Here is an 18,049-nt window from a genome sequence, read left to right as displayed (position 1 = left end):
TTTAGATAGTTGATCATAGACAATGACGTAGAAGAGTTACTGCCTTCCCAATGTATAGAACTTGTTTTTGCAGCATATTTTGCTATCTGTCTGCCTTTCCCCACCAGGGATCTCTGGGCCATATCTTTTGGGAAGAGAGTGAGTGGGTGAATTACCTGCTCTCAGCCCTCTGCCAGTATCACTGTGAAGCTATCCACTGGGAATTGTTTGAAATTGGCTTGGCAATGTCTCCTGATTTCCCCCTTACTCCTTATTGGGAATGTTTTGGTGTCAAGATAAAAAGCTCACTAGAGTGGGGAAACAGGCCTCCATTCCCGTCATTCCACAAAATGTTTTATATTTGTGTTGCCTGAATTTACCAGTTGCTTCTGCTTCTTGGTTGAAATTGTGCCTTGCAACTTAACAAAAGTTTAAACAACCTCATGGTTTGACATATCCTTCACTCTACCATTATCATCAGGCTAAGGGACCAGCCCTGGTTCAATGAAGAGTGTAGGAGAGCATGCCAGGAGCAGGATCAGGCATACCAAAAAGTGAGGTGCCAACCTGGTGAAGCTACAACACAGAACTACATCCATGCTAAACAGTGTAAACAGCATGCTCTAGACAGAGTGATCCCACAACCAACAGATCAGGTTAAGCTCTGCAATCCTCCCACATCCAATCTTGAATGGTGGTGAACAATTTAAACTACTAACCAAGGAGGAAGTTCCATAAGTATCCCCATTGTTAATAATGGGAGAACTCAGCATGTCAGTGCAAAAGACAAGTCTGAAGCATTTGCAACCATCTTCAGCCAGATGTACTAATTGGATGATTCACCTCAGCCTAGTCCTGAGGTCCCCACCAGCATTGATGTCAGTCTTGAGCCAATTCAATTCACTGGGCAGAATTTTCTGCCTGCTGGGCAGGCGGGCCTGACCCAATCTCCGGCGGGCGGGGAGATGATCCCCGCCGGAGAAGCAGGCCCTGTAGCCATTTTACGCTATGCGCTTCCTGTGCGGGTGGGAGGGGATTCCCCAAAAGCGAGAGTGTGCTCTTTCGCGCATGCGCATGAAAGAGCGCACATCTCTCTGAGGCTAAGTGCTGCCTCAGGGAGATCACTAACACTTCTAAAAAGAATAAAAATAGAAAAAAAAATTCCCTAACATGTCACCCTCATGTGACAATGTCACATGAGATGGGACATGTTCATAAATTACAGTAAAACTTTATTAAACGTTTTAGAACCCTTCGTGAAACCTCGTCCCGCCGGTGGATGAGGTTTTGTGTTTTTTTTATTTACCGCCGGGGCTCCTGGCCTGTCCACCAACCTTAAGGTTGGACGGGCAGGTCCCTTAATTGTTTAAATGACTCTGTCAATGGCCTCAATTGGCCGTTGACAGGTCGGCGGGTGCACAGCTGATTTTGCTGTGCCCCTGCCTCCCTGAAAATTTAAATGAGGCAGGATGATGTTGGGGGTTCCGCCCAACGTCATCCCATGTCATTTTACGCGTCGGCGAGCGGGCCCCGCCCCCTGCTCGCTGACGGCAAAACTCAGCCCACTGTGTGTGATATCAAGAAATGGCTGAAGGCATTGGATGTGGCAAAGACAATGGCCGTGGAGCTTAGACTGATTTCTGACAGTTGCAGGGCCCCTTTAAATCCTTGCATGTTTTTGTTGGTGGGTGTGGCCTAATGGACTGCTCTCTGAAGCCCAATTGCGGCTGCAGAAACAGCCTGTAACAAGGTAGGTGTTCATTACTTTTACAGAAAGCCCATTCCTTCAATAATCAGAATCATCAGGATCATGATGTAATAGAATCATGATTATTAAGGCATTAAAAATTGAATGCTATGGATCAATAATGAGGATCTAATTACATCAATGCGCATAGTCCTATTACATTAATAAATAGGTTCCTATCATTTTAAGATTCAGAATGCTACTACATTAATAATCAGGGAACTATAATGTTAAAAATCTGGTGCCTATTGCATCAGTGGTCAGATCTTATTGCATAAACAATCTGTCCTATTATGTTAATAATCAGGATCTAATTACATTAATAATTAGCTGCCTATTGCTTCAATAATCAGGGAATTATTGCATCAAGAATATGGATGTTAATACATATTAATACATGTTAATAATCAGCATTATTTCAATTAATAATCAGAGTCCCATTGCAGCTGAAGTCACCATCACCCCCACCCCACCACTCAACAAATCTCATACCCCCAAATTTTCACTCTGGGGTTGCACAAACTCTGAGGCATTAAATGGGTCATACCGGGAAAAAGTTTGGGAAGCACTTGGCTATGGGCTCTGACAACATCCCAGCTGTAGTACTGGAGTCTTGAGGCATTGAAACACCACTACCTGCAAGTTCCTCTTCAGCTTGTTGACCATTCTGACTTGGAAATATATTGCCTTTCCTTCACTGTCAATTGTTCAAAATCCTTGAACTCCCTCCCTACCAGTACTGTGGGAGGACCTCCATTAGATGGGCTGCAACAATTCAAGAAGGTGGCTCACCACCACCTTGTCAAGGGCAATTACAAAGCTCACATCCAAAGAACAAATAAAAAAGGAATGTTGGAACTTTTAAAATAAAATCATAAATTTGCTGAATGTTAAGTAAATGAGCAAATGAACAATAGCTACCTTGAGTTTAGTATCCAAAGGAAACCAAAACTTTTCTAATTTGAATCCTGGAGGTATGTTCATAGTCTGCAAGACATCAGGTAATTTTCATTGGTTTTTAAGTTTAAAAAAAAAATCTTATTTGTTTACTTTTAAATCTTCCTATTCTTTTTAAAGACAATATAATGTGGACTATAAACTGGACACCTATCTGAAAATTGCTCGTTTGTACCTGGAAGATGATGATCCTGTGCAAGCAGAAGCTTACATAAACCGGGCTTCTCTACTTCAAAATGAATCAACCAATGAGCAGCTGCAGATACATTACAAGGTAGAATTCCGCTTTTGAAAAATAGCTGTTATTTACATGGCTAAAGACCAGCGGATCAGTGCAAATATTTCTACAGTCTGAAGAGTTCCATCTCTGTGACCATCTCAAATAATATGAGCCTCAAGTTCAATTCCCTATCTGATTTGAGCTAGCTGATCAAGCTAAGAGAGCAGTGTGGACATTATATTCACCCTAGAACTGTTGGGTCAGAGAGGGGGAGAGTCAGCTGGGGTTCCCACTCCTGCTCACGATTCAGTGACTGTTGCTAAAAAAAATTCTCTTTTGACATTAAGTTAGATTGTGCTCCACTCTCGTGCCTCACTGTTTAAGATTGCCTATTGAGTCTGCTTCCTTCACCCTTTCAGGGAGTACATAACAACTCACTTTGGCTTCAGCTTTAATGCTTTGTTAACAGTCCCAAATCCCCCTGCCAACTGTGGTCATGCTTTTCTCCAATGACCACCATTACCTTTGGTTTTAAATGTGTACATGCCAAAAACCATTACTCGAAAAGTTGCATTTATTTAGGTCGATCGTAGAGTGGCTAGAGCACCAATAATCCTGAAGAAATAGAAAACTCAATACATGAAAATGAATGTAAGGACAAAAATTACTTACTAGATTTAAGGAAAACTTGCGGAAGACATAATCCAGTGTAAAAGGACAAAACAACTTATCTAAACCAAGCTTGACTGACAGATACGTACTTTGCAGACAGATTCAAATTCCAGTTCAAATATCTTCAAGTGTAAGTAAGAGGTCATTAGGTTAGAATGTTAGATGGTCAGCCAGCAACAGCAACTTAAATTTAAGTTTAAAATATCATAATCAACAAGTTACCAACTACAATAAAGTAACGACCATTGTAGAAGTTGGTCTGAATCATTCGAACAAAAAGCAATTAGTTATAGCAATCTCTATGAAGCTAGTTAAATGTTTATGAGTTAATTGTAGAAAATATTAAGCACTTTTTCTCTCATCTTTTAAAAATGTTTTCATTTTTAGCTGCTGTTCAGTCTATAATAAGCAGTTGCTTGTTTGGGGTTGGAGGGGTGGAGGAAGAAAGATTAAGAGGAATAGGTTAAAAAATAAATTAAAAAATGGATAACTGGAAGAAGAAAAATTTATGACCCAATTATGTAACCCACAAAAGTATGATGCATCAGTCTTTGCAGTTTCCCAAGAGATTGATCTTGACTGATATGTATTTTTAATGTTTTCTATTGTTTCCTACATTTGTATTTTTTTCTTTTTATCTCTTCTTAGTTATAATTAAATTGCATTGCTTTCAGATGTATTGTGTGTTTTGAGAAACACATAATGACAATTGTACAGATAAGAAAAAAAATCCTACTAATTTCTCATAGATCTTGGAATCAATTATTTTATTATTTGTGCTCACCTTTTTAGCTTTTAATCACTATTCTACTGTATAAGTTGTTTATTTACAAACATATCACTCTTTTCTTCCCTTTTCCATCCCTTAATAAAATATTTTGTATCAGTGTACTCTTTAGTTTGTGATAGACTAACCATCAAATTTTAATTCAATTTTTTTAATGCTAATCATCATAAATAATCATTTTGATATCTAGCTTGGATGTTATGTTATCCAGAAAAATAAGATGAGTCCATGTTTATCACCTAGTTGCTTTAGAACTTCATAATGGTTATGTTTTTTTCTCTCTGAGAAGTTAAATATTCTTCTATGATTTTGTCTTCAGGTGTGCTACGCTCGTGTCCTTGACTACAGAAGGAAATTCATAGAAGCTGCTCAGCGATATAATGAACTTTCATATAAGTCTATAGTACATGAGACTGAGCGACTAGAGGCATTAAAGCATGCACTACACTGTACCATTCTCGCATCAGCAGGTAATATATTTACATTGTAGGCCAGTAATGCCAAGGCTGTGGGTAGTTCTAGCAGCAATGTGGACGATAAATGTTTAATTGACTTGACCTATTTTGGTTTGCAGTTCCAAATTTGAATCAGCGTGCTTGTAGATTTATTAGATTAGGGACCAATGTCTTTGTCTCCATCAATCGAAAAGTGTACCAACAAATTAAAAGTGGAGTTCTAAAAATTATAAATATATTTTTAGTGTAAATTTACTTTCGTTCAATCCCTTCTTGAATTTCTGCATCAAGACTCCTCCTGAATCAGGAACACAAGAATGGCCTGGGCTCCAGACTCCTTCACAGCAGTCCTCTATTCTCTCAAGTAAACCAGTTGCGAGCTCAGGAAACATTTCCATAGAGAGTTACTTTTAAAAATTGAAGTATGAGATATGAATTTAACTGTCTTGTTGCTGGGATCCAAACATTACTAATAGAGCAATTAACTAGCTTCAATAACAAAATTTAGAACATTTTAAAGATTCTGCATTTCATTGTCATGCCATCAATTCAGAAAACCATAAAATTATAGCTTTGCGTTTCACATTAAAGGTTGACAAATCACATGGCTGCTACATAAGCATGTTTGAAAATGGCAAACCAATTGTTCAGTTCTGAAAGCAGGTTTATTGTTGGTAAATAGTTTTTTTGAACCATCATTTATTTCAAATATAAATGCATCAGATGAGATGAATTTCATGTGTAACATGATACACAGTCAAAGTTTAGTGTGGAAAATAAACTAGTTTTGTTATTCATTCAGCTTTGGAATCTGGACCCTTATCAGCCTTTTTGGTTTTGATTTCAATGTTATAGCGCAAAACTACAGAATTCTGAGAGAAAAAATCAAAACTTTCTTAAGTGGCTTTTTGGCAAATCAGAATTGATCCAAAAAGAGCCCAAGCACACCTTTAGGAGCAATTTTTGGAACAGTGAATCATCTTGGCAGTTGCATTCAAATAAAATTTAGAATTTGAATATCAATAAGACATTTGCTTGCCTAAATACACGCATTTGTTGTGGTCACATTTTGCTTTTGGGAACATCTACATTGAAATTCATAGGATAGAGGGGTCAAAGTGAAGCCAATGGCTAAATACAGGACATGCATATAAATAATTTTTCTCCAATTTGGAAAGCGATCTAGATGCACACCATAGAAATTTATTCAAGTAAATTTGGCCAATGTTTCAATCAGGTACATCTAGGCCTTTATGTTTCCACAGTTTGTCATAGGTTTGGCAAACAGGCTTGGTTTAATCCTTCCAATCATACTAATTAATTTAGAGCTTTATTATGTGAAATGTCAAGTGTTATTAAAAAGTGGATGTGTCATAGAAATATTTATACATCTAAAATAAGACATTAAAATAGAATGAATGTAAAGCAGATGATTTTTTTGGCAAGAATGAATGGGAAGCCCAATTCCATGTATGGATGTAACATTGTGAACAAATACTGCAGTGTAACAAAGTTCAGTTTTAAAATTCACAGCAATCCTGTTGGTTGTATTTCCCCTGCAGGACAGCAGCGTTCCCGTATGCTGGCAACCCTGTTTAAGGATGAACGCTGCCAGCAACTTGCAGCTTATGGCATTCTAGAGAAAATGTATCTGGATAGAATTATTCGAGGGAACCAGCTGCAGGAGTTTGCTGCCATGCTGATGCCTCACCAGAAAGCAACGACTGCTGATGGTAAAGTCTTCACAGTCAGTTTTTGTCCTGAAGGTGTGTGTTTCACACCTTTTTTTGGTAGTGTGTAGCAGAATGATTTGTGCATGATGAACCTAAAGCATATCTTTGGAACTGTAAATTTTATTTTTAAGTGAATATTGGCACCCTGCCAGGCCAAGGACACACGTGCGCGATGTTGTTTTAAGTCCAGCCCGAGTGTTAATGCTGTGCTGTGTTGAAGCACGATATATGTTGAAGCACGATATATGTTGAAGCACGATATATGTTGAAGCACGATATATTTTGAAGCACAATACATTGTTGAGTCCTGCACCAAACCACGTGGAGAACTTCAGTGCAGTACTGTCTGTCTAAAGCCTGACTGCAAAAAATTGCACATTGCACTTCTTCATTAGTTGTATTATTGTTGTCCTCCTTCCTGGTAGTGCAGCTAAAATTCTTGTTAATGGTTGAGTGATGAGACTAAAGGCAGACTGATGTACATTTAAGGGTTTAGTCAAGGTCACCTTATTTATTGTTTTAAATTAAAATGAATGGAATTGCAGAAAAGGTTTCACAATTCTATGTAATAAAAACATATTTTAACATTTTTAGTTAAATCAATAACCTTTGTTATATTCATTCATCCTGCGGTTGCTAGTGAATTGTTTTAAACCATTGTGGAATAGGCACCCTCAACTCAGCTGATCCACTTGCTTCCGGTATGTGTCTGGGAGAAGTAAAGGAAGAAATATAATATTCTTTTCCTGTGCAATGTGGCACACTAAAGGAGACCAGCAATTTCCATAGCTTGTCTATGTTGAAAGTAGTGATCCTGGTCAGAGTGGCAAAAAGCCATACATATATTTTTAAAAATTCATTGAGGGCATCTTGGATGAAGAAAACACTGATGGTAGTACAGAAGAATGCAGATTCAATCACATTGTTAGCTGACTTCAACCTGGATAGCACTTAAGGTGCTACAATTTCCTTGTGTTGGGGGGAGGAATCAACCAGTTTCCATTTCTGATCAGAGTTCAATGGAAAGTTTATATAAGTGGAGAGCATCCGAGAACGTGATTAAGTGTAACTGTGATGCCCTGCACAGTAGAATATCCCACCTTTACTCACTGCCAAGGTCCATGTATGAAGATTAACCACAGGGTTAATGTATAAAATGACTAGTATTTCCATTGAAACTGTACCTTAGCATGAATCAGTGCCTTCAGGTGAGGGGCAGGGACAAAATTGGAAGTTTTTAAAATTCAAAATCTTAAAACAGTATTTGTACAGCAGCTTGTTACTGGTTGAATTAGCATGTTAACAATTCAGTCACTGATAGCAATCCCTTTAATTGGAAAACACTTCAATAAATGGAGGCTATGTAATGGCAAACCATTGATTCATTTATCTCCTGGGGCGAATTGCTTTGTTTCAGTTCATGAGTGGGATAACTTGTCTGTACAATGCCTTGTCACCAAGTATTCCATTTATACTTTATGATATCAAGGATTTTTTTGTTATTGTATAAATTTTGTTTTAGCCTAGACTATTGTGGTAAGTACTTTGACATCGCTGTTGATTTTTATTATGTTTTTTGCTCACAAGCTTGAAATGACCAGAGGAGAGATTGTGAGCAGGTATAGCTATTGAGTCTAGATCTATCTGCCCATAACTTCTAATTTATCTTGCCTTTTTCATTTGAATTTGCCAAGTCAGGCACTGTCTTTTGTGCTCTTGGTTCAGACACACTAACTGTGCCACTGTTTAACTAACTAGCTCACAGCTATCCACCTTTTTGCTTTTGGAAGCTGTGTAGATGCATACCAAGGAGCCTTAGGCCACACACCATGTTTAAATTCATGCTCACATAATTTGCATGTATTTCAAGCTGCTGATACCAACAGATCTTGTGTCCTGATTTTGATTCGTTCATCAAAGTATTAACAGTACTGAAACAGCCCTATTCAAACCTCCAGCCCAATAAAGTTCAAACAGAATGAGCTAGTATATCAGAATTACAAGTACAAATAGAACAAGGGATGAATTCCCAGATCTCAGAGACTGTGTAGCTTGAGCGCTGTGAATTAGGCATCTGAGGTAATAGACTGTTTAGAAGTGCCTGATATTGTTTTTATGTTTGCAGTGGCCTGCCAATACAGACCAGGTGCTTTGTCTCATCCTATGTGGCACAGCATTTTGGATCACCTGCGTGACACTAGTGTTTTTAAAATGTTATGGAACTAATTTAGATTTGTAGAAAAGAAATTTAGATTTTATTTTTAGAGTATCATTTGAGCTACTAGTAGGGTTAGAATGGTGTCGAGTAAAGTACTTGCCATATCCACAGCTAAATAAATCATGCAAGTTCAAGGTGATATTAAATAATGCAAATAGTCTCTATTCCACATGTGCTATAAATGATGGGTTCTTCAGTAAATTTTGTGTTAAATGTTTTCCTCCTTCTTAGAAATGGAAAATTCATTTGCATTTATTTAAAAAGGTCACTCTAGCTTTTCTTTAAAGGAGCTGTTAATTTATCATTTGCTTAATCCTCCTGGGGATGCTACTTTTGAAACTGAGTTTTGCCAATTTGGAGATCTATTATGTCACCATAGATTGATAAAAATGTGCTTATGCTCATGATTCTCTATATTTAAGCTACTTCTTTAATAATATTTGTCATGGAGTGTGTAGAGCAAATCAGAAGCTCACCTAAAGGGAAAAGTAAAAACCCTGGACTTTTATTTAGTGGTTGGATATGTTGCAGCTTTGTGAGAGGCATAAGAGCTGTCCACAGACATATAAGTACAGTATGGTGAGGGTTTCTCTTCTGACTGTACCTCCCCGAATGTTCCTCCCAATGGGGAAGCTGAGAGCTCGCCAAGTGCAAACTACCACTGTACTTCAATTACTGCACTGTCCCTAAGTTGAATGCTTATTGCAGTATTATTCCCCTTTCTGGTGACTTCAAATTTAAGACTTTTGGCCAGCAACTCCCAACCCTTGGGTTTCTTTGTAATCAAAGTTTAAGTGTTTTAAAAATTTCTGTGACATTGTATCTATTGTAATGATGTGATGTTTCCTCCCTAATACCAGGTTCCAGTATACTGGACAGGGCAGTCATTGAGCACAACCTGCTTTCTGCCAGTAAACTGTACAATAATATTACATTTGAAGAGCTTGGAGCTTTGCTAGAAATACCGCCAGCCAAGGTAAGCTCTCAAAGTACTGACTTATTTTCTTATGTTTAACCTTGAAGGAAAATCCCAGGCAGCCAGACGCCAAACCAACAGACAGTATGAGCCTTCAGTGTTTATGTCTCGGCATTAATTCATTTTATTTATGCAAGAAAAACAGCTTTTAAAGTGAGCATTTCCTACTTACTGAGAGCACTACTTTGGATAGATTATTTGAACTTGTTTTTCATGGTTTTTCCTCATTGAGCGATAAATAGATGCTGGGAGCTAGATACTGCAGCAACATTGACAAAATAAATATAAATTCTTGGCAGCTCGGTATTTTCTTTCAGATTTAAGGTTACAGGAGACTGATATTGCAATGGATTAGGATGCTGTGTTTTCGCCTTCCTGCATTCTCAACTATCCTAGATTAATGAACAAGAGTGCACTTAAAACTGTATAACTTAGTATTACTAGCCAATCCTACTGAGAATTGGCAACGATTGGAAATATTTCACCATTGAAGTAGGAGACACTTTTCTAAGGTTTGAATTAATCTTGACCTCATTGTAAAATCATTTTAATGGAGGCTGACTATAGTCCCATTATGCTGGACTGTGTTAAATTTGGTTTCTTTATCAAGTGTAAGTTGGAAACCACTTCCAGCATAATTAGGTATCCAGCATCATTAAAGAAGTGCTCTTTGGACCCAAGTGCTCCTTAAGGAGAGAAGGGTAATTTTGACAATAATTACCCATCCACCATCTATCTGGAAAATAACATCAGTAATATAGAATCATCTAATGGTTGATTGTAAAGCAAAAAAAGACTGTCCACTTTCCTGTCCTTCTTTGTCACCAGTTGCCTTACTGAGCTATATTGTTCCACATCAAGCAATAATCCTATTTAGATTTAGCATTTATTAACTCCCCTATTATTTGACAGTACTGAACAAAACACAAGTTACTTATGACCAGACCTTGATGCGCATCCAAACAATACAAAATTATTGGCATCTTGAAAGGAATGCCAGGTACAAGACTTGTTTTTTTGTGGAACTAATTAGAACAGTCTCAGATAAGGAGTTGTCATCTTTGGAATTGGGATTTCACCTAACACTGAAACATTTGGGGATTTATCTGGCTCAGTAAGACTATTGTATCTGATGATGTTCAACACAATCGAACAGCTAAGCAGTGGCTCATAGCCTGGATCTATGAAAGATATGTTGCAGCATTATTCAACAATTCAAAGAAACATAGAAAATCCTATGGCCAGAAAAGACCATAAGTCCATCTTCCTGCTATTCTGTGTAATCGATGTGTTTCTCTTCTAGATGTTTGTACATTTTCTACTTGCTACTTACTCCCACCACCTTCCTTGAGGTATTCTAAAAATTGACACTGATGTAATGCTTAACCTCTATATTTCAGCTTATACTTGCCTACTGTTCTATACTGTGCCAAATCAAATGTCCCTGACTGACCCTCTACACTCCTAGCCATTACTAATTTGAATGCCTCAATCATGCCCCCCCCCACCAAGCTTTTTTTTATCGCTCATGGGATGTGAACAAGGCAAGGCCAGCATTTATTGCCCATCCCCAATTGCCCATGAAAAGGTGTACCAATCTTTCATAACATTACCCATCCTTGCTGTTTTGGTGTAATATACAAGCTTTATGGTGAAGCTGCTGACACCTTCTTCCAGATTATTTCTGAAAATATTTGAGTGCAATTCCCAACACCAGTTCAGAAATGGGGATCATTAAACAATCAATTTTGAATAATGAATGAATGGCATCAGCTGTTCAGCGGCACAAAGCTGTGATAAACACCAAAGCCTGATGAAGGATAGTCAGATCTGTTGCCAAGCCAAAGTCACCTTCACGTCTCTTGGAAACAGTTTGCTTGCCAAACCTTGCCGGATAAGACAAATGTTAAACACCATAAGGCCCAATTTTTCTTATGTGAATGGTCCATGTGCGCGGGGGGTTATAGTAAGTAAAATGGAGCAGAAATTCATTTGTATCCCAGCCCTCTTGAGGTAAATGCCAACATTCTGTTTGCCTTTTTGTATCTGTGCATGAGCTTTTAGTGACCTGTGAACTTGAACACTCAAATGTGGTATTACCTTACATTTCAGAAGATTAATTCAGATGGATATTTAACATCCATCTCAGAGAGCAGATAGGGCCTCGGTTTAATGTCTCATCCAAAAGATGGGTTCTCCAACAATGCAGCATTCCACTAATACTATGCTAAAGTGTCAGTCTATATTTTGAACTCAAGTCTTTGGAGTGGCTCTTGAACCTACAACCTTCTGATTCGGGGGGAGAGTGCTACCAGCTGAGCCATGGTTGACACTGCCATGATTTGTGACAATGCATGAAAAAGTCCTGTCAAGATGATCATCAGCCAGCAAACTGGTTAATTCTCAAGTTATCACAAACTATTTTTGCATGTAGGTAGGTGGAGCACCTTTCTATAATTGTGGGGGACTGACTTCACAGTGTACAGGTTAACAGAGAACTAAATGCATGGTTGCTTTTTTTTTATCTGAAGGGGCTGCGTCTCAATTTCTGGTAACACTTCAGTTCCGTGCTCCTGATCTTTGGCCATCTGATGTGGAGGGAAGCGGGCAGATCAGGAGACCTCCTCATGCGACTACTCCTGGGCCTGACCAAGGTGGCCATTATTAACAGGTGCAGGCTGTGGGCAGCTGAGGGGATCATTCAGCCTGCCTCTTTTCTGCAGCTACGCCTGCACCTGGTTGTCCCTGGAAAGGGAGCATGTGCTTTCTGCTGGTACGTTTGAGGCCTTCCACTACCAGTGGGCATGGGGATGGGGGGGACTGGAATTCATCATCAGCCCCAGGAATATAATTTTATAACTTTACTTTAAGTTATTAAGTTTCCCTTCAAGTTTTGGTTTGTTTTTGTTACAGTGGAGTAGTAGTGCCCCTTTCAAATGGGGCACTTAATTGGTTATGGGTTCAAAAGTGTATAAAGACAGAAATTGCAATGGCTGAGTTAGGAGGTGCATGTAAATGTATCCCTGTAAATAAAAGCCCATACAAGTATGTAAAAATTGGCTCCAGTTCTACCCTTCACCGCCTGGCTTTCTGTACCATAAGATGCAATGGATGGTTGCTTCAAGGTGAAGGTTGGAAACTAAAAGTTTTTCAGACAGAAGACTAAAATCCCAATAGCTATTGTGGAAAAAGGCAGTAGCAAGTGTAAATTGGGATAGAATTGTTTGGTAGTACAAAACCTGAGTATTGCTGAAAAAAGAGACATGTCTAAGCTTTTCATTTGCACTCATCAGGACACTTGCAAGCATATAAGGGGGAAACAGCAATTTATACTCTGTGAAAAGAGTCCTGATTGGTTGGCAAGTGGCATTGCCATGGAGAATGTACCAGTGATGGTGACTGGCATTTAACTGCCAAGCATTGTTTGAAATTTAAATGAGATGAGTGCAAGACGAAAAGCAGAGACATGTCTCTTTTTTTCAGCAATACTCAAACTGAGATATGATCATCCTCCAATGTTCTCAGACTCTGAACCATATGGCCAGTGAAAGAATGCGCTGGGTATGCAAACCCAAATGTCACTACGAAAGAGAAGTATGCCCTTGGCATTGTCACTTCCTATAAGAAATAAAGTCAGAAGTAAAGTATTTTGTGAGCTGAAGGCAAAATACTGCGGATGCTGGAATTCTGAAACAAAAACAAAAAATGCTGGAAAAGCTCAGCAGGTCTGACAGCATCTGTGGAGAGAAAGACAGAGTTAAGGTTTCAAGTCCATATGACTTCTTCAGAGCTAAAGGGAAGTGGAAATGTGGTGAAATATATACTGTTTAAGGGGGTTAGGACAGGTGAAGCTGGATAGAAGGCCAGCGATAGGTGGAGGCAAAGGAGAGATTGCAAAAGATGTCATAAACAAAAGGTCAAAGGGTTGTTAATAGTGGTGGCACTGGCTAAAGGTGGTGCTAATGGTGACAATGAGTGGAAAGCAGAATGTCATAATGGCCGGACCATGGTGAGCACTCTGGAAAGTGACAGATGGCCCTAAATGGGGGTGGGGTGGGGGGAGGGGACGGTGATGGGAAAAGAGATCGAAAATAGGCTAAAAGCTGGGGATAAAACAATGAATAAAAATGGAAATAAATTTTTAGAATAATAATGAAAATAAGTGGAAAAAAATTAAATAAAAATTTAAAAATAAAAATGAATATAGGAAAAGGGGGATCAAAAAGGGGTGGGGATGGAGAGAGAGTTTATGGTCTGAAGCTGTTGAACTTAATGTTAAGTCCAGAAGGCTATAAAGTGCCTAATCGGAAGATGAGGTGCTGTTCCTCCAGCTTTGTTGAGCTTCACTGGAAGATTGCAGCAGGCCAAGGACGGACATGTGAGCATGAGAGCAGGTTGGGGTGTTGAAATGGCAAGCGACAGGAAGGTCTGGGTCATGCTTGCGGAGAGAATGAAGGTGTTCCACAAAATGGACACCCAGTCTGGTTTTGGTCTCTCCAATGTGGAGGAGACCGCCTTGGGAGCAGCGAATGCAGTAGACCAAATTGAGGGAATTGCAAGTGAAGCGCTGCTTCACTTGAAAGGAATGTTTGGGCCCTTGGATGGTGAGGAGGGGGGGAAGTAAAGGGACAGGTTTTGCACCTTCTGTGATTGCATGGGAAGGTGCCATGGAGGGGTTGAGATGTTGGGCGTGATGGAGGAGTGACCCCCTCCCATTGGCACCTTCCCATGCAATCGCAGAAGGTGCAACACCTGCCCCTTTACATCCCCCCCTCACCATCCAAGGGCCCAAACATACTTTTCAGGCGAGGCAGCACTTCATTTGCATTTCCCTCAATTTGGTCACTGCACTCGCTGCTCCCAATGCGGTCTCCTCTACATTGGAGAGACCAAACGCAGACTGGGTGACCACTTTGCGGAACACCTTTGGGCTGTCCGCAAGCATGACCCAGACCTTCCTGTCGCTTGCCATTTCAACACACCATCCTTATAGCCAGGATACTGCCAGGGCCAATCGATATTAATGTATTTAGTGCACGCAGCCATATCTTGATATCATGTGGAGTGAATCGAATTGGCTGAAATGGTAGGAACCTCAGGAGGAGACAGAAATGGATCATCCGCTTGGCACTTCTGCTGACGATGGTTGTGAATTCTTAAGCTTTGTCTGCAGCCTCTCAGAGCTTGCTAACCTTTGGTGGTTAGGATACAATTTCTCAGTGTTTTTCTGTGTTTTGGGATGTGGGGCTTTGAAGCAGGAGTGGGTTGATGGTGCTTGTAAGCTGTACCTTAGAAAATGATAATATGATTAGAGTCAACATGGTTTAATGAAAAGCAAAGTGTGCTTTATAAATCTATTTGTTATTTGAGGATGTAACTAGCAGAATAGATAAAGGGTACCCAGAGGAGGTAGTATATTTTCAGAAGGTAGTCAATAAGGTGCCACATGAAAGGTGTTGCACAAGATAAGGATTCATCAGGTTGAGTGTAATATATTAGCACGGCTAAAGCATTGGCCAACGGATAGAAGTCAAAGAGTAGGAATAAAAGGATCATTTTCGATTAGTAGGCTATTACTCGGGTGCTACAAGGATCAGTGCTGAGTCCTCAGCTATTTATAGTCTTCTATATTAATGACTTAGATGAAGGAACTGAGTGTAATCTATTAAAATTTGCTGACAATACAAGGTTAGGTGCAAAAGTAAGCTTTGAGAAGGCACAAAGAGTCTGCAAATGAATATTGACAGGTTAAATGACTGGACAAGAAGGTGGCAGATGGAGCATAACATGGGGAGATGCGAGGTTATTCACTTTGGTAGGAAGAATAAAAGAATATTTTTTTTAATGGTGAAAACTATTAAATGTACTGTATTCATAGGGATTTGGATGCTTGTACATGAAACACAAAGTTAACATGCAGGTACTGCAACCAATTAGGGAGGCAAATGGTATGTTGGTCTTTATTGAAAGGGTGTTAGAGGACAAGAATAAGGATGCCTTGCTGCAATTGTACAGTGCTTTGCTGAGACCACACCTAAAGTACTGTGTACAACTTTGGTTTGTTACCTAAGGAAGAGTATACTTGTCTTAGGATGGGGGGCAATGAAAGTTTACCAGATTGATTCCTGGATTGAGAGTTTTGACCTATTGGGATTGAGTAGAATGGGTCTATACTCTCCAGTGTTTAAAAGACCGAGAGGAGATCTCATTGACATATCTAAGATTCTGAGTGGGCTTGATAGGTTAGGTGCTGAGAGGCTGTTTTCCATGGCTTGTGAGTTTAGAACTAGGGAAATAGTCTCAGGAAAAGGGATTGGCCATTTAGGACTGAGATGAGATATTTCTCCCGAGAGGATTGTGAATTTTTGGAATTCTGTACCTCAAAGGGTTGTGGTCGTATTCAAGGCTGAGATCGATAGATTTTTGCAATCTAAAGGACGTAAGGGTTATGGGGGTCTGGCACTAAAGTGGAGTTGTGGTCAAGGATCAGCCACAAACTTACAGACTGGCGGAGCAGGCTTGAGAGGCCGTCGGACCTATCCCTGCTCTAATTTCTTATCTGTGTCGGAGTGAAGCAGGCTGGATGGACAGTTACTCGTCATATTTTTAACCAATAGGCTTGATGAGAATTACCTGCTTTGCGACAAACTGAAGCTTAATGGGCATTGGTCTTTTACCAAATAATGATGAGGCAGTATGGCAACAACTTGTGGCACTTAAGCCAGATACCATCTGTCTGTCAAGATCGCAAAAACAGTATAGCCATGTATCAAGTCGTTTTGATCGAGAAGATGTGCATGGAATATCAATAGTGAAGCCTCACACAGTACTTTTTGTGCCATTGAAGCAATCCTACATTGTGTGCTATCACCTTAAACTTTCTTCACTCTATACAGATTTTAAAGTAATCACTTGTTGGACCAGAATTGCATAATACATTACTACCACTGGAATCATTTGAGCCAATCCATTTGTCTACACAGCCACTTCTGGAATATCCAATGTTGCCATTCTTTGTTCCTTTTCTTTCTTGTTCTGCTGTTCTTTGAAGGTGTTATCCACAGATCTACCCTTCAATATTCATATGTTCGTTAATGATGACCTTCTCTGCCTTTTCATGACCACCTCTAACTGTCAGACTATTAAATATTGAAAACAAAAACAGAATTACCTGGAAAAACTCAGCAGGTCTGGCAGCATCGGTGGAGAAGAAATCAGTTAACGTTTCAAGCCTTCACGGCCCTTCGGCAGAACTGAAGCATAGTTAGGAGAGGGGTGAAATATAAGCTGGTTTAAGGTGGGGGGGCCGGTGGGGGCGGGGGGGGGAGGGGGAAGAGAAGTTGAGGGTGTGGTGATTGTGGAGATAAGCAAGCAGTATATTAAATATTGAAGTTTTGGCTCATGCACATTAAGAAAATCCAAACCTGAATTATTCGACTCTGACTCAACATCTTTGTTCCTCATGCATTTCCCCACTTTTGCTGTTAATTCAGATTAAACTAGAAAGTGCACAACCTCACATTCTTACTCAACCTTGGACTGATGTTTAAACCCTATATCCTAACCGTTACGAAGACCACCTCAGTAACACCACCTGCCTTTGCACTACCTCATCCAATCTGGTATTGAAATCCCTATCCATGCTTTCCTTCCTTTCTAAATATTCTCCTTGCGACTAAACTGCTTCCTACATGCACTCAAAATTTTCCAACACCTCACTACCTACTTCCTGTCCCACTCATCCGTCATCCCCTGATCTTGTTGAATTTCAGTGGCTCCCTGCTCCCAAAGAGTTGAATTCAAAATCATTCAAAAGCACTATTTGAAGAACAGCAGCAAGTGCTCCTGGTGTCCTGATTAACATTGTTTCACCAGAAAACTAATTAAGTGGTTATTCATCTCATTACTATTTCTGTGCAGTGGCTGCTACACATGCCTGTTTAGCAACAAGTACTGAATTCAAACAAATCAATTACATGCAAAACATTTTGGGATTTTTAAAGAGACCTGATAAGTTATACAAATGAGTTTTTCTGCCTCTTCTCAGTGGGGTTGAGTTGTATCCTTTCATCTCTTTCTCGCTCTCCCCCTCTCTCCTACTCCATGGGCTCTGAAATCATGGCTTTCTCTTCTCTTCTGCTGACTCCATTGTCTGTGTGAGTAGTTCATTCTTCCCTGCAAGCACCTAGGGACAACAACAAATGAAAGGGGGGATTCTTTGTTGTAGAAGGAGCAACAGTAGAAAAGGGAAAACTCCTGGCATAGAATGCGTATGAGCAAAACATCAGTGGAACACTTCGTACAT

The 18,049-nt window shown here is 39.6% G+C and overlaps 1 protein-coding gene across 2 annotated transcripts in view; it reads left to right on the top strand.

Annotated features, from left to right (window-relative positions):
* The window catches only part of cops4 (COP9 constitutive photomorphogenic homolog subunit 4 (Arabidopsis)), a 61,775-nt gene that overhangs the window by 17,679 nt on the left and 26,047 nt on the right, over positions 1-18,049 (top strand). Inside the window, exons 5-8 of one of the 2 annotated variants that reach the window (XM_078544779.1) lie at positions 2,804-2,957; positions 4,682-4,832; positions 6,380-6,550; positions 9,629-9,744. In XM_078544779.1, coding sequence (XP_078400905.1) covers positions 2,804-2,957; positions 4,682-4,832; positions 6,380-6,550; positions 9,629-9,744 — 592 coding nt within the window. Of the gene's footprint in view, positions 1-2,803; positions 2,958-4,681; positions 4,833-6,379; positions 6,584-9,628; positions 9,745-18,049 lie in introns of both variants that reach the window. The other variant, XM_078544772.1, reaches the window with a different exon arrangement.

This window comes from Cetorhinus maximus, chromosome 1, assembly GCF_964194155.1.
Source record: "Cetorhinus maximus chromosome 1, sCetMax3.hap1.1, whole genome shotgun sequence".
NCBI classification, from domain to species: domain Eukaryota; kingdom Metazoa; phylum Chordata; class Chondrichthyes; order Lamniformes; family Cetorhinidae; genus Cetorhinus; species Cetorhinus maximus.
Note: the sequence above shows the minus strand (reverse complement) of the source record. Positions and strands in the feature narration are given on the sequence as shown.